The 15,701-nt window shown below is 37.9% G+C and overlaps 1 protein-coding gene across 4 annotated transcripts; it reads right to left on the bottom strand.

Moving 5' to 3' along the window:
- Positions 1-10,173: 10,173 nt before the first annotated feature.
- On the bottom strand, positions 10,174-14,785 carry LOC101477550 (major histocompatibility complex class I-related protein 1). Of its 4 annotated transcripts, none has more exons than XM_076879280.1 (7): positions 14,652-14,785; positions 12,557-12,817; positions 12,105-12,383; positions 11,692-11,994; positions 11,419-11,520; positions 11,133-11,150; positions 10,174-10,880 (listed from the first exon to the last, which is right to left on the bottom strand). In XM_076879280.1, exons 1-7 carry the CDS (start codon positions 14,722-14,724, stop codon positions 10,831-10,833), a joined length of 1,086 nt encoding a protein of 361 aa, XP_076735395.1. In that variant the 5' UTR covers positions 14,725-14,785; the 3' UTR covers positions 10,174-10,830. The 4 variants fall into 4 exon arrangements, with proteins under 4 accessions (XP_076735395.1, XP_076735397.1, XP_076735396.1 ...); XM_076879282.1 differs by having other exon boundaries at positions 11,692-11,949; XM_076879281.1 differs by lacking the exon at positions 11,133-11,150.
- Positions 14,786-15,701: the final 916 nt, after the last annotated feature.

The following is a 15,701-nucleotide window of genomic DNA, read 5'->3' as shown; positions in this document are numbered from 1 at the left end:
AGCTATCGAGCTGGTGGGTAACAGACGTCTCCGGAAACGTCGAAGCACTTTTGCAAATATGCAATATCTTGATAAACCAAGCAGATATTTGATGTTTACACAGCTACTTTCTCACCTGAAAATATGTTAAAAGTTTATTTTGTGACTCAGAAAGATTAGTAAGAGTAATTTTAAAACTTAGTAGCGGCCGCCATTGTTGAAAACTGGAGTTTGGCTGGGCCGCACTATTAATTCTGGGATATGGTGGGCCACGAAGGACACACCCGACCCATCCTTCAAATTTGGGGAAAAGGAGGACGCATTTGTCGGCTGCATTCGTATAATGTGATGTCAGTTGAGAAAGAGATGCTTGAGAGACTTGACCACCAAAATGTGATAGATAGATTCACCAACCTCAAGGTGAGGCGACATAGGTTAAAAGAAAAGAAAAAATCTGCAGAGCCATAGTAGTATCTGCAGTAAAGATCTTTTCATACATTGTATACATTATACCACAGGCCAAGGTGTCTCAATTTTTCTAATTTTTTAATAATATTTTGTACATTTCAAGGACTTCTATTTTTGGAGTGTATTTTTATGTATCTGTATTATATTATGCATACACATTAAAAGTGAATCTCTGTCCAAATGCACTCAGTTTAGAGCAGGGCGATATGGCCAAAAATATTTATCACGATATATATTTGAAAATTTGCGATAACGATATAACTGACGATATAATTGATGCGAGACAAAATACAACTCCACAACTTTACTAGCGCAAAAAAACACCATCCATTTATTTTACTTAAACAAGCAGCTGTTTTTTTATGTGCATTAAAGCTATATAAAAATTTAACAGTGCAAATGCAAATTCCTTGCTGAAGGTTTAACCAAAAGGCATTTCCAGTAGAAATGGGATGAGATATCCTGAGCATAACCATGTATAAAATCCACTGAAGTTAAAAAAAAGGTGCTTTGCAACATTAAACTGCAGTGTGCCAAATAAAAAAGTCAAATACATATTTTTCAGACCATAAGGTGCACGGGATTATAAGGCACGTTAAGCGAAACAAAGCAGTCAGATAAATCAAACTTTATTCAACTCATTCTTCTTGCTTCCTCCACTTCTGTACCATTGATTCATTAATGCTGTATTCTATCACAGCTGCTCTATTCCCATGTTGTTGCAGTATATTAATGACTAACCTCATATTGTGGATGGATTATCTCAGTTGTTCTCCTGACTGAAGTTTGGTCCGTTTACAGCATCCTGCCATGGGATTGCATTTGTCCCTAACCATCAGGAACCTTCACGTTAACTTTTATCAAGTGGAAAAGTGTTAGCGTTCATCCTGCAGCTTCACTGTTTATGTTATGCTGACATAGCTGTGTCGCTAGCGATCACGTAGCCCAACTTCAGTAACCTTACAAACGTCACTGCTGTTTAGTTTCCTGTCTTCATTTATGTTGGAAGTGATAGCAGAGCAGTATGTTTAAATTTTTCAGAAATCTCTCTGTCAGAACATGCTATATCATGCTTAGGTAACTAGCGAAACTAGCGAGCTAACTTCCGCTAGCTTCCTGCTAACTTCTAACTCGGTTAAATGTAATAAATTCTGTTTTCATGGGTGCCTGGATGTTAAACTTCATAGTTACACCTGGTAAAGCAGCAATGCTGATCGTTTTATTAAAGATGAAAGAATTTAGACAGTTTTTAACTCTCAGTGATGCTACAGTGTTCGTTTGACTTTGGGACCTAAAGAATACGGAGTTTAGGACCCAGATTACTCCCAGATTTATGAGCACCTTAGTCCAAAAAAATACAGCCCGCTTGTATGTTCTACAAAAAAATGTGCTTTGTTGTGTATCTGACGGACAAACACCAAACCAGTTCCACATCACTGAAGTTGCACCATTTTTACAAACCAATTCTGGTTCATCCGTTTCACTCAACAATCGGCCGTGTGCATATGAAAACAAAGGCACTGCGCATGCGCGTTTTACCCATATTCTATCGCGTTATTTCATTTTCTTATTGTTGCCTAACATTGTACCGGTATTACCGTGAACGGTATAATATGGCCCAGCCCTAACTCAGTTTACTTTTTACTCACTGTGTGCATCATTCATTATTCTCCTGCAGTAATTAAGGTTAGGATATGTTTTTTGTTTTTTTTTAATTCAAATCCATTCTTCTTTGGCAGTAGTAGTCTTTAGCAGCATTTAAATAACCTTTATCAGATTTGATGGTTTTGTTACAGACTTTTCAAAAAAGTGTTTTGCTTTTCTTTCACAAATGTGGGGATTAAATTGTGTTAAAATGTACAAAACTGTCATGCCATGTTTTGTGATGAGGACCCAGGCACAGAGAGACTTGGTGAATTGGTTGAATATTTGTATATAATCCCTGCAGCTGTCAGACTCTATACAGGGGTCACCAGCCTTTATTAAAACAGAGTTAGATAAAACTGAACAGTTTGGTTCATCTTTAGTTACATGGTTCTATCTTGATAAGCTATGTCTTATCACAGATTAATTTTTCAAAAATATTAATGATTTAAGCAAGGAAAGGGCTACATGTCAACATACAACTCTTTATTTCTATTAATGTCTTATTTCATTCCTACCTGATTGACATGTTTAGGAATTATGAGTGATTGGCACACTGTAGTGGCAAAAGTTGCTACCAATCAAATTATGATATGTTAAAGTTAAAACAAAACACAACTGTTTTAGATATTATCTAATATACATTTTGTAATTATCCTTATAATTACAAAATGTTTTATGTAAGATTTAAGTTTTGTGATTTATATCTGACATCACAAAAGTATTTTGGAATTTGAATAATGTATTTTGTAACTGCAGTACACATAATACTAATTTTGAACAATTTTGTCCAGGTTCCTTGTCACCAGGGACTCCTTCAGGACCATCGCGTTCAGTATCAGAGTCGGTGTGTCCACGGTGAGCCAGATCACCCCCCAGGCAGCGACGTCCATCTGGGACTGTCTAGTGGACGACTTCATGGCTGTGCCTTCACCTGGAGACTGGCGGTCCATCACAGAGGGATTCCAGGAGCGCTGGAACTTTCCTCTGTGCTGTGGAGCTCTGGATGGGAAGCACGTCCAGACAAAGGCACCCCATATATCATATAGGAGACACACACATTGATATACACTAAATATTTATTTCATTTCTTTTTTGTGGTGCCCAAATTTATGCACCTGCTTGATTTTGTTTAAACAATTATTGCACACTTTCTGTAAATCCAGTAAACTTCTTTTCACTTCTCAAATATCACTGTGTGTGTCTCCTGTATGATATTTAACTGACATTTTTTATTGTAACAACCAACGATTTATACAGGAAAATAATGTCTATTAACAAGGTTGCCCAAACTTTTGCATCCCACTGTATTAGTATATTTTGTCATTAGTATAATATGAAATAAATTCTACATGTGTCAAGTCGGGTGCCAATATTTGCTGTGTAGTAGAACAGAGACATTTGTCATTATAAATGTTTATTTGATAAAATATATAAATTCAGTAACAAAAACATTAAACATAAATATATGAAATTTAACTATTTACAGAGAGACAGGAATAAAAAGGACCCAGTTTGGAGTGGAAGAGCCTCAGGGAGAAGGAGGAGAAGAATAAGCACATTGTTTCAGCCCTGGAGAGCTGCTGCCTCATCAGAAAACTACTGATCATTAGGGTCCAATGTTTCCAAATTTAACACAGCTGTGCTGTTTTCAAAAACTAATCTATAAATTTGAAATTTCACGAATTCTCGTGTCTGAGGCGGCATGCTCTCCAGAGCAGGAACAAGGCTGAGGAGGAAATGCTTTGTTGGAGACGGGCGTGGCCTCTTTAGGAACTCCAGGATAGCCAGCTCCACCGCCGATGGACCGTCCTGGGACCCGTCCTTCGCCCGCCATCGAGCTGTCCTCCTCTGTGGGCCTGTAAAACACAGCACAAAACACCACAAAGTAATGAGAAGGCTGCTACTAGATTTTCATTTTCAAAATTGAAAAAAACCAGGATATGAACAGATTGGTTGTAGATATTTAGTAAAGGTGATCACAAGGTGGTTGTAGATATTTAGTAAAGGTGATCACAAGGGAATCCAAGCAAGTAAAAAGCTATCAGTGCTTGATGTTCATACCTGTGGGTGCAGCAGCAGGAGTGGAGGGACCAGGGACTGGGGAGCCAGGAGAAGCAACAGAGGAGGACTCTGCTGCATGATTACTTGACTCTATCAAGACAATATTAAATGTTAACAGGTTGAAGACAATAGTCATAGAGAATATTATATTATTATATACTTATTATTATATACAGTGGTCTCTTATTTATTGCAGCACATGAACAGTAGTCACAGTTCTCACAAGTTGATTCTCAAAGTGCAAACCATTGTCGATTTTAAAACGTAAAAGTATTATGCCGTGCTTTTTCTCCGTCTGCGGCGCCACTTTTGTGCACCTTTTTCGCTCCCGGTGCAGGTGTCTATTTCTGAATGAGGGTCATAGTTATGGGTGTTTTTGTGCTGTTTTTTCTATTGGACATGATGGCTATCAAAACCAAACATGATAAGTTTGGCAAGCGCAGGAGACACGACACGGAGGAGATTTGTCATTTGGGCTGCAGAATGCAATGCGCATTGTTGAAAGCTGTACGGTGCAATAAAAAAAAATCAGCGAAAAGGCGAGGCAGTGACGGATGAACAGTGGGACTACTGTATACTGTTTATTAATAAACAAAATATACTCCTGTATGACAACACGCATAAATTAACTGCCTACATTAATTCATTGTAAACATACCTTCTGACTGACACTCCCCTGCTGCCTCTTCGGGCTGTCCCTGGTCCTCGGGGGAGAAGTTCTCCACGGTCCGCACCATATTTCCGCTAGTCTCCCGCGGGGTGAGGAAGGGGTCCAGAAACCCCATGACAGCGAAGAACTTCCATCTCCTCCCCGATCCTGCTGCAGACCCACTCCTCTTCTCCTTCTCTGTCCTCTTCTCCTTATTATAGGTGTCCCTGAGGCTCTTCCACTTTCTCCTGCAGATGTCCTCTGAATAAACGCATTATCTGGTTAGCGGAAAGGTATTTGTACAACAGTGGGAAAATCGCGGGACAGTAGGCGGGCTTGCTAGCTTTTGCACGGCTTCATCGGGTCAGTCTGAAAATTAAAAAGAAGAAGGAATGAACTTACCAGGTTGCACGATCTCCTCACTTATGTGTCTCCAAGCTAGGTCCTTTTTATTCCTGTCTCGGTAGAAATAGTAGCTGGCATCATACAGCTCGGGGTGATTAGCCACAGCACTGATTAGCTTTTCCTCCATACTGAATGAAGAATGAAGGGCTTTGGCTGGATCTGCCCCATTGACCTAGGTCAGAGCCACGTCACCAGGCTCCTGATTGGTTGTCGCGGCGCGATTTGACGCTGGAGTTCAGATTTTTCCAACTCGAGCGGTAGATGCGAAACGCGCGTATGCACAAAATGCAACACAAAAACTCACGTGCGTGGTTTTATTCGCGCATCAAACGCGCCAGACGCGCGTTTCACGCGTTTGGCGTTTCACGCGTTTGGCGTTTTCGCGACGCAAATCTGCTTCCGAATTTTCGCGGGACCCGCAATCGCGCGTCATCGCGCCTTTCCATTGGCTTTACATGTAAACCTGACGCTCTATTCGCGTCCATCGCGTTCGGTGTGAACACACCGTTAGAATCTGAATTTTTTTCTGGTATTCTTTATTTGTAGTGTGAGTACAAGAAAATAATTATTATAATATGATGTGTTAAATTTGTTTAGATCAGAGGAATAAGGAAGGATTTGTCTGTGTTTCAGTTTGGCTTAGCTGTAGGCCTGAGAGTGTGTGTAATTGTTTAGAGGGAAAGGAATTTAAGGACACTGGGGGTCTGCCTGTCATAAAAGGAGACAGGAAGCTACAGTTGGGGGTAGCTGATGCTTGTACCTTTAATAAAAACTCATAATTGTTATAACTTAGAAGTAGGTTTGCAGGAGACTCTCCACCTTATCTGTAAATGTAAGACAACAAGAGGCCAATGGCCTAGTGGATGCAGAGTGGGGGTCTCAGTGTTTGTAATGCGTTAACTCTGTTTTCTGTGTTGTGTAGAAGAATTTGGTGTAGCTTGGGTGAGGAGATTACTTTTATGACCGGCAGGAAGTCACGTACACAGAGACACACACACACACAGTGCTTTGACTGTTGCACTCACACACCCACATGCACACAGGCACTCATGTGCTCATGCATACACACACAAACACAGAGTTTGCTGTACACCATGGGGGTTTTATGATGGGGTCACTTCTATAAAGCTGGCTGTAACAAACAAAGGAGTGCAAGATCTGCAGAGGGACACCGGCCTTGCACGTCTCCCCTTCTAGAAGATGCATGCTTAAATGAAGATGAACTAGAAAAATTTGCATTTCCTGCGAAAATGCAGTGTGGATGCTTTAAAGCTGAAGCTGTATGCAAAAACTAGCTGAAAAAGCTGAAAAGTTGCAGAAATTGTAAAAACTTTGCAGAAGCAAAGGAACTTTGCTAAAATGTAATAACTTAGCAGAACTGCAATATCTTAGAGGAAACATAATACTTGGCAGAAATACAATAGCATAGGAGAACTTAGCAGAAATATTGTAACTTACCAGAAACATGACAACTTCTCAAAAATACAAGAATTTAGGAGAAATAGTATAAGCTAACAGAAAGAATATATTTAGCCAAAAATACTTAAACATTACAGAAACACTATGATTTAGAAAAATAGTACAACATAGCAGAAATACTGTGTTTTACCAGAGACACTGTGATGAACTATGAATATTGTAATTTTAAATTAATACTATGTTTTAGCACAAATACTGTAATTTGGCAGAAATACTATCATTTGGCAGAAATACTATGATTCAGCACAAATACTCTGGTTTAGCACAAATATTATAAGATAGCAGAAATACAATTATATAGCAGAAATGCTATATTTAGAAAGAAAAATATAATATAGTAGAAATAGTATGATTTAGCAGAAATACTACAATATAGCATAATAACAATGATTTAGAACAAATACTATGATTGATCAGAATAGTTATAACTTAAGTGAAAATACTGGAAAACTAAAATGACAAGCTGAGAAAAAAACAGAACATGGTTAAGCTGTCTCAAAACTAATTATTGTTCAACTGTGGGGAAAAAAAGAAATACAAATAAATAAATACAGAAATGTAAAGAGAGAGACACATACACAGGGTCTATGCCAGTCAAACAATGAGATGCTGCCCTAAAGAGGGTCTTTCTCTCTCTCTCTCTCTCTCTCTCTGTCTCTCTCACACACACACACACAGGGAGAGAAGCAAGTTTCTAGGTCAGTCAAGCAGCCTGGGAGCTGATAAATTTGAATCCACCAATCAGAGAGGCTGTGTACTTTTCCCGCCAAAACAGGTGCACACACGCAGCACAGAGACAGGATTTTTGTAGTCTATTTCTCATAGTGAGGATTCCCCTCAAACAAATGACCATAATTTCCTAACCGTAGGGGCAAGAACGGTCATTTTTACACAGTTTTGTTCAGAAGAGATGGGGGAATCGTCAAGTGTTGACAATTTATCATTAAAATATGAATTTTTAGAGATATATGACATGGATGACGGGTTGGTTTAGAAGCCACGAAGGCCCCAATATGCAAATTTGAATGCCTCAGCCCACATATATGATTGGCTGGCTGGGAAGCCGTGGAGGCCCTGATATGTAAATTTGAATGTCTCAGGCCTCACAGAGGATTGGCTGCCTGGGGACCTGGCAGTAATATATGGAAATAGTATGATTAAGCATAAATACTACATTTAGTAGAAATACTATGTTTTAGCACAAATACTATAAAAAGCAGAAATACTATATTAAGCAATATAAATATCCTATAAAAATCCTATAAAAAGCAAAAATACTATACTGTGATTTGGTAGAAAAACTATAATTATTCAGAAATACTATATTTGGCAGAAATACTATATTTAGCACAAATCTTATAAAATAGCAGAAATAGTATGATTTAGCACAATAGTAATATCTTATACAGAAAAATTGGAAAAGCAAAATGGACAGCTGAAAAAATGCTGAACATGCTGAGGGTCCCTCAAATATGCTTGTTAAATGAAAAAAATCGGCAAAAAAATATATAACAGAGACACACACACAAGATCCAATTCAGTCAACCAGTCTAAATATATTGAATTTGAATCTTACAATGAGATCATCCCATTAAAAGACTTTCTCTCTCTCTCTCTCTCTGTCACACACACACACACACACACACACACACACACACACAGAGGGAGAGAGAAGTAAGTTTCTAGCTCAGTCAAGCAGCCTGGGAGCTGCTGAATTTGAATCCACCAATCAGAGAGCCTGTGCACTTTTTCCCGCCAAAACAGGTGCACGCAGCACAGAGAGACACAGGATTTTTGCAGTCTATTTCTCATAATGACGACTCCCCTCAAACAAATGACCATAATTTCCTAACCGTAGGGGCTAGAACGGTCATTCTTACACCGTTTTGTTCAGAAGAGATGGGGGAATCTTAAAGTGTTGACAATTTATCATTAAAATATGAATTATTAAAGATATTTGACTTCTAATGCACCATAACTGAGTAGCGCAAAGCAAAAACTGCCTTGACTTGCCCTCAAACAACGCTTTCTAACTCTAAATCTATTTGGAGTATCAATATCATTCTTTCACCGTAAGAGACAGCAGGCTTTGGTGAACAATCATGGAAATTTTCAGGTCTCTGTGGAAATCCATTAAAAAGATATGAGAGAAATAAGTGGTTCATTTCCAGAGTTTGAAATCTGAAGAAATCTGAGCGAAGGACGAATTTCCTACCCTCAAACAAGTCTAACTCATTTCAGAACGGTAATAGGTGAGAAAATCATTCTTGAATTGTGAGCGTCAGGAGTGTCTGAAGATATACTGGGACAAGCCTTATGTCTTAACTTTGCTTCATTAAGGAGATATGACGATTCGAATATGCCTCTCATTACAGAAATCAAGCGGTGATTTTGAACAAACTCTCCATTGACTTTCTATGGAGAGTTTTGCGACTTTGTGTTGGTCTGAGGAGATTTGCCAAAATTCTATAAATTCCACAACAATGATAGTGACATTTTCGGAAAGCCAGCAAAAATACCTACGTTTTGATGTATAATTTGTGGAAGTTGAGTGAAAATTGAGCAAGTAGCAAGAAGTTGTTCGGACATGAAGAGAAGACTGCAAAACCTTCAGTGGCACACTGGAAGCCAAGTGCATAGCAACCATAACAACGCATGTATTTTGTGAAAAATCACAATTTTGCAACTGAAAACTTTACGAGGCATAAAAATAAAACGGTAAAAGATTTGAAAAAGCTGATTTATACCTGAATAGCCCAATAATTTGAGAACATTTTAAAGTTTGAATGGTTGTTCTACGTGAAAATATGAGGAAGTAGTTAAGTTTCAAAAACAGGAAAATTTTAGCAGAATTGCAGAAGTTTCCCATTCATTTCAATGGGACAAATTAAGCTTAATATTTTAAAAAGTATAATAGTGAAAAATACCAAAAGACATAGCACACATTAGCAGAAATAGCAGAATAGTTTAAAATTTGAACGGTGAAAATCGGCTGAAAATTGTGGAAGTAGTTAAGTGCCGAAAAGTGTACGGAAGTATCAAGAGGAACTCAATAGTGTGGATGCTTAAAGCATCCACACAATAAAGGTTTTTGTGAAAATGACTACTGAGTCCGGTGCCGTCTCTGGATGCCCGAGGAATAAAAAGAACCGGGGTGAAACTGATTTCGTAACAGTAGTTAGACCTGAGAGCTGCTGTGACAGAAGGCCAGAAACTGTAGAAAGAGACACTTATATCAGTTATGTATTTTGCATATTTTCTTTTATCCCTAATCTGAACAGTGTCAAGCTGTTTTTACTTGCAGCTTCAGACAGTTTGTTATCAGATCCTTGCTGATACTCCCATCTGATAGAGAGAATGTTATCATGTCATATAGCAGTTGTAATTTTATATGATTCCTCATATAAAACTTTACCTTCTGAGCTAAAACAAAAATATTTTCTATATAACAGTAATGTTCAAACATCAAGTTATTTAAATTGTTTGTTTGAACACATGAGACAGAACACAGTGAGGAAGTTATAGTAGAATCAAAACAACAGTTTTCCTTGTTTGAATCAAGACAGCCAGAGGTGGTCAAAGATCAAGGTCATGAGACCTCACAAATCAAATGCAGGAAATCCCGGGTTAGTCATTTTCACAGAAAAATAAAATAATAAACTCATAACATTTTATTTCCAAATGAGAGTTTGTTGCTGTCATCCTTCAGATGTTTTGGTGTCATTTGAAAAATACTGCATGCTTTGTACACTGCCAGCGTCTCAGTGAAATAACACACTTCAGGTCTAACAAACTGTCATTGTCAGATGCATAAAAATCAATAAAGTTGAAACATTTAGTTTAGCAAATGTTTTAGCAGACTTGTGATACCGCTGCATCGATACAGGGATTACATAGATCATACTGAAGCAGAAGTCATAATTGCATGAAACATGTACACACAGTAGCTAGATACAATTATATGACCATGCACTAATTTAGAGGAAGTGTAGCAGCCTGTTCTCAGTGATCTGCAAAATATGATCATCAACTGTGTTTTATTAACAGGTGTGTTTAATATATGTCTTTGAAATGTGGAAGTGTCTGCAGCAGCTGGAGGAAAGTCATTCAGACAGTAAAGTGAAGAACTCTTTGCAGGACAGTCAACTTTGTGGATTTAGTCTCTCAGACTGCTCAGAGCCATCGTCAGGAGCTGGAAGATAAAAAATACACAGTTTACAAATATTTTATCGTTTTGAAGGAGATCATTTGTAGTGATTGTTGGTTTCTGTTTGAATAAATGACCCTGCTTCCCAGGGAGATCAGTGGCATCCAAGTGAGCAGAATATGTATCATGAAACTGAATGAATCTATACTATGTTTTCACGTAAATCCTGATTATAATGTCTCTAATCACATTCCACATCTGAAAAATTCCAAATTAATAAAAGCAGATTTTACTTACGGGATGTAGAGCATATCACTGAAACAAACAAAAATAAACCATATCAGTTATTTTTTGTTTTGTATTTTTCTTGATTCCACAAATATCTTGTATGCATTTCCTTTGTAATGTACTTTTTTTCTTCACATATCATCCTTCTCATGCCCTGTAATCATCTCACTGTGGCTCTGAGCCTTTTACAGTTACTTTAGAATTTAGGTGTTTGTGTCCAAACTGATCTGGCAGTAAGATTTCGGAGATGAATTCAAAAACTAAACTTAATATTTCCCACATTCAGATTTCTCACCTTTCTTCTTTTTGTAAGCTACAAATGCCACAGCTGTGACAATGGTGACAGTTAGAACAACCACTGCAGCACTGATGAAGGTCACAGTGTCAGCTGGCTTCTCTGTTGAACAACACATGGCAGCATTTTTTAATATTAAACAGAAAACTGTGCCGACACCAAGGAAGTTGAGAAGTTTGACATCTCTGAGTGAAACAATAAATGACACAAAATCATTACTATTCAGTCATTACAGTTACTCAGACATTAGTTTGAGTAATCTTCTTGTCTTACCCCTGTTGGTCCTGATCACTGTTTTGTCCAGTTTGGTGATCATGTCCTCGTTCATACCAGAGAGATGAAACACACAGTCGTACCTCTGCCAGTCTTCAGGTGTGACTGATGAAACATTGAGATCAATACTCATCTGGAAGGTCCCATCATTGTTGGGGAGGCTCTCTCCAGGATCCACACCTTCATGAATCTCCTCTCCATCTTTCCTCCAGAACATCACGGCTCTGTCAGGATAGAAACCTGTAGCATGGCAGCTGACTGGAGAGGAGGAAGTTTTCTGGATGAGAGACACTGAGGGAAAAACTGCAGAGAGACTGGCAGTTGTTACATTCTTTATTTTATTTTACTCTACCTTTGAAGCACAAAACCCATATAAAGTTTCTATTACATTTCATTAGATTATGTAATTCTACCTGCTGTCTGCAGAAAGCTCCTCCCATATCGCAAATACTCCTTTAAAAACTCAGGGCACTGATGGCCTAAAAAGTTTTTATTTGATTCAAATCGACGTTCATGAGCATCAAATCTCATTTTGGTGATGACAGCCTGTGGTTTAGGAGCGATCCATGTCAGTGTCTGCGAGTCAAATGCAAGAAAGTCTACTCCGCCATAGCCATACTGATCATATCCATTAATCTCTCCAGTCTCATCATCCCATTCACAGCCACTCATCCTTTGCAAAATATGAACACCTGAAAAGAAAGACAGTAACAGTGACTGTGATAAACCCGTAAGATGTCAATACAGCTTATACCTGAAACTATACCTTTACCACAAATAAACAATGCAAAAATAAAGGCTTTTTAAAATGAAAAATGATTTAAAACAAAATGTTTCAGCAGTAACAAGTAAAACAAATCTGTACCTTCAGTTTGGTTTAAACGTTGCCTCAAAGTCTCAATGGTAGCCTTAAAGAAGTGATGAATTTCATTAGATTGAAATCTATACCACTCCAGGTCCTGAGGATGATCCTCAAAGAATTTAATCCAGTCTTTCTTTGGTTTTGCTTCTCTTACACTGTTGGAGTCACCTATCTGAACTTCATCAACAAATGCAACAACCACAAACTCAGGAATGCTCTGAGCTCCAGGAGTTTCAGTGAAGAAATACTTCAAGGAGTGTTTTACTGTAAAATTGGGAGAAATCTGAATTACCATACATTCCTATTATATAGGGTTTTTTTGTATCATTACCATATTTTTCAGACCATAAGGTGCACCAGATTATAAGGCGCTCTGTCAATGAATGGGTCTGTTTTTATAAATAAGGCGCACCAGATTATGAGGCGCATTAAGCAAAACAAAACAGTCAGATGAGTCAAACTTTACTCAACTCATTCTTCTTGCTTCCTCCACTTCCGTACCATTGATTCATTAATGTTGAATTCTCTCGCAGCTGCTCTATTCCGGTTTTGTTGCAGTATATTAATGACTAACCTCGTATTGTGGATTGATTATCTCAATTGTTCTCCTGACTGAAGTTCGGTCCGTTTACAGCATCCTGCCATGCGATTGCATTTGTCCCTAACCATCAGGAACCCTCAGGTTAACTTTTATCGAATGGAAAAAGGTTAGCGTTCATCCTCCAGCTTCAGTGTGCTAATGTTATGCTAACATAGCTGTGTCACTAGCAATCACGTAGTACATCATTATATACCAGCTAGTCCAACTTCAGTAACCCTACAAAAGTCACTGCTGTTTAGGTTTTTGTCTTCATATATGTTGGAAGTGATAGCAGAGCTGTACGTTTTAATTTTTTCAGAAATCTCTCAGTCAGAACATGGTATATGATGTTTAGGTGGAAACCAGTGAGCTAACTTCCTGCTAACTTTTAACTCTGTTAAATTTAACAAATTCTGTTATCATGGGTGCCTGGATGTTAAATCTAATCCTTACGCCTGGTAAAGCAGCAACGCTGATCATTTTATTACAGATGAAAGGATTTAGACAGTTTTTAACTCTCAGTGATGCCGCAGTGTTCTTTTGACTTTGGGACCTGAAGTGGACAGAGTTTTGGACCCAGATTACTCCACGAGGGTCCTGACTATTGTAGCCATAATGCTCCGACAATCCATCAAGCGGTGCGGCTTCGTAGCTTACCAAAGTCATACTAAAACATTTTTTGACAGATTTTTGAGCGCTGTGTACCGCATAAAATCAGCTCAAGGTCATTAAGTACAACCAACATTCATACATAAGATGCACCAGATTATAAGGCACATTGTCGATTTTTGAGAAAATTAAAGAATTTTAAGTGCACCTTATAGTGCAGAAAATACGGTAGAAATAGTTTCAGATTCAGCATTGTCTTCAAAAGTATTAGGGTGAAAAGACACTGAGAACCTACTCACTGATGAAATACTTTTAGTGTTGTGTAAAATTAAATTTTTGCTAATAACTCTTCTCTAACTCTTTATTCTTACTACTCCAAAAATTACATTGCAAGTACATACAGGAAAACCATACCACATTCTTAAAGCCACGTTTACAACAAAAGTACATTCACTGATAATATTAATTTCTCCTACTGAGACTGTGACATTTCAGGGGTGCCCACATCTTCCTTTCACCACCACTCACCTTAAGAATAAAACAGAATACTTTTTTGTTATTGCACTAACATACAGCTGGTGTTATAAAGAAACTAAGAATATATTATTATTATTATTAAGAAATAAAGAAGAGTGAGAATTCTTTGAACAAAACATCTGTAAAAGCATAGCCACAGTTGCTGGTCTAAAATCCCTCTTCTATATGCTTAAATATCTCCCTGTGCCATTTTGACAAGTTAGGTGGTGTTAGCTGTCAATGTCAGTTGTTGACACTCTCCACCAAACAAACAAATGAGTAAAATGGCGACAGCTCATAGTAAAACTAAAAGACCATGTCTCTTGCAATTCAATCTCGCATAAATTAAGAGAAATATTTTTTTTTAATGAAAAACTTGAAATATGAGCTTACCTGGAGATGCAACATGGCAGCAGAGGAGTAATATGAGCACACACTTCATCTTTTTTTCCATTTTCACGTTCATTAACACAAGAAAAACAACAGACCAAACAACTGGGAGTGGTAAGGTTCCCTATCCAAAGTCCGTATTCTGTTAGGGTGGGCCAAAGTTATCTGAGTCAGAAAAAAATTAAACGCTAAACAGACTATGTGCCTCCTACAGTCTCCTTGTTTTTCCCATGGCATGCACACAGGATGCCATCGGAAAGCATAGAACAAACAAAACAGAAACGAAACTCTGGTTTTAGATACTTTGGAGAGATTTATTTTTTATGAATGCTACTTCTGCTGCTTCAGTTGAGTTGCAAATGTTGCAAGTTTGGTGACAATTGGTTTGACACAGGATGTAAGAGGACCCAAGTCAGATGGTGGGACACCAGGTCCACTCGGCCCAAATATAATGATTTCAGTCTTCTTTTCATTAAAATGTAAAATATTCAGAGCCAGCCATGCTCTGATATCCTTAAGACGTTCTAAAATGCCTTAATGTCTAAAATTTAGAAAAAGTAAATGTAATCCCCTATTGCTGGATTCAGACAATCAAGCTATAAGTATTCATGCACAGAAATAATTTAATTTCTATGTTTTATTTTTAATTATTGGATCAAACAGTGGGTGATACTCTCAAGTTGGACTGTAATTGCCCTGTTTAAACTGAGCTACTTCAGATGACATTCGTAATTACAGAAGGATGAGCAGTCAAATATGGACTTATGTGGAAGTGGTTGCTATTAGTCTAAAATGGAAGCAGTCAGTGTACACCAGTGTAAAACCTTTTAATGCCAATGTGAATTTAAAGGATGCAAACTGTATGCGTAAAATTTTTTGTCTTTAAATTTGTAATTTAAAAGTCACATTGATATTGTGATTTTTACAAAGTGTGCAGTTTTACCTAAATTATTATTCTTAATGAACTGATTGTGAGTTTTACTCTACCTGAGCAGTCAAAGCGCTTTATACAACATGCCTCATTCACCCCTTCTCACCCATTCATACAAGTAC

This window comes from Maylandia zebra, linkage group LG22 (assembly GCF_041146795.1).
Source record: "Maylandia zebra isolate NMK-2024a linkage group LG22, Mzebra_GT3a, whole genome shotgun sequence".
Taxonomy (NCBI): domain Eukaryota; kingdom Metazoa; phylum Chordata; class Actinopteri; order Cichliformes; family Cichlidae; genus Maylandia; species Maylandia zebra.
The sequence above is the reverse complement of the archived record's forward strand: the minus strand, read 5'-3'. Positions and strand labels throughout refer to the sequence as shown.

Excerpts from the sequence above, each read along its gene's own strand:
- LOC101477550 (XM_076879280.1), bottom strand. The coding sequence starts at position 14,724 with ATGAACGTGAAAATGGAAAAAAAGATGAAGTGTGTGCTCATATTACTC. Across the intron at positions 12,818-14,651 it reads CTGCCATGTTGCATCTCCAG|TAAAACACTCCTTGAAGTAT; the intron begins GTAAGCTCATAT and ends CCAATTTTACAG. Across the intron at positions 12,384-12,556 it reads ACGTTTAAACCAAACTGAAG|GTGTTCATATTTTGCAAAGG; the intron begins GTACAGATTTGT and ends CTTTCTTTTCAG.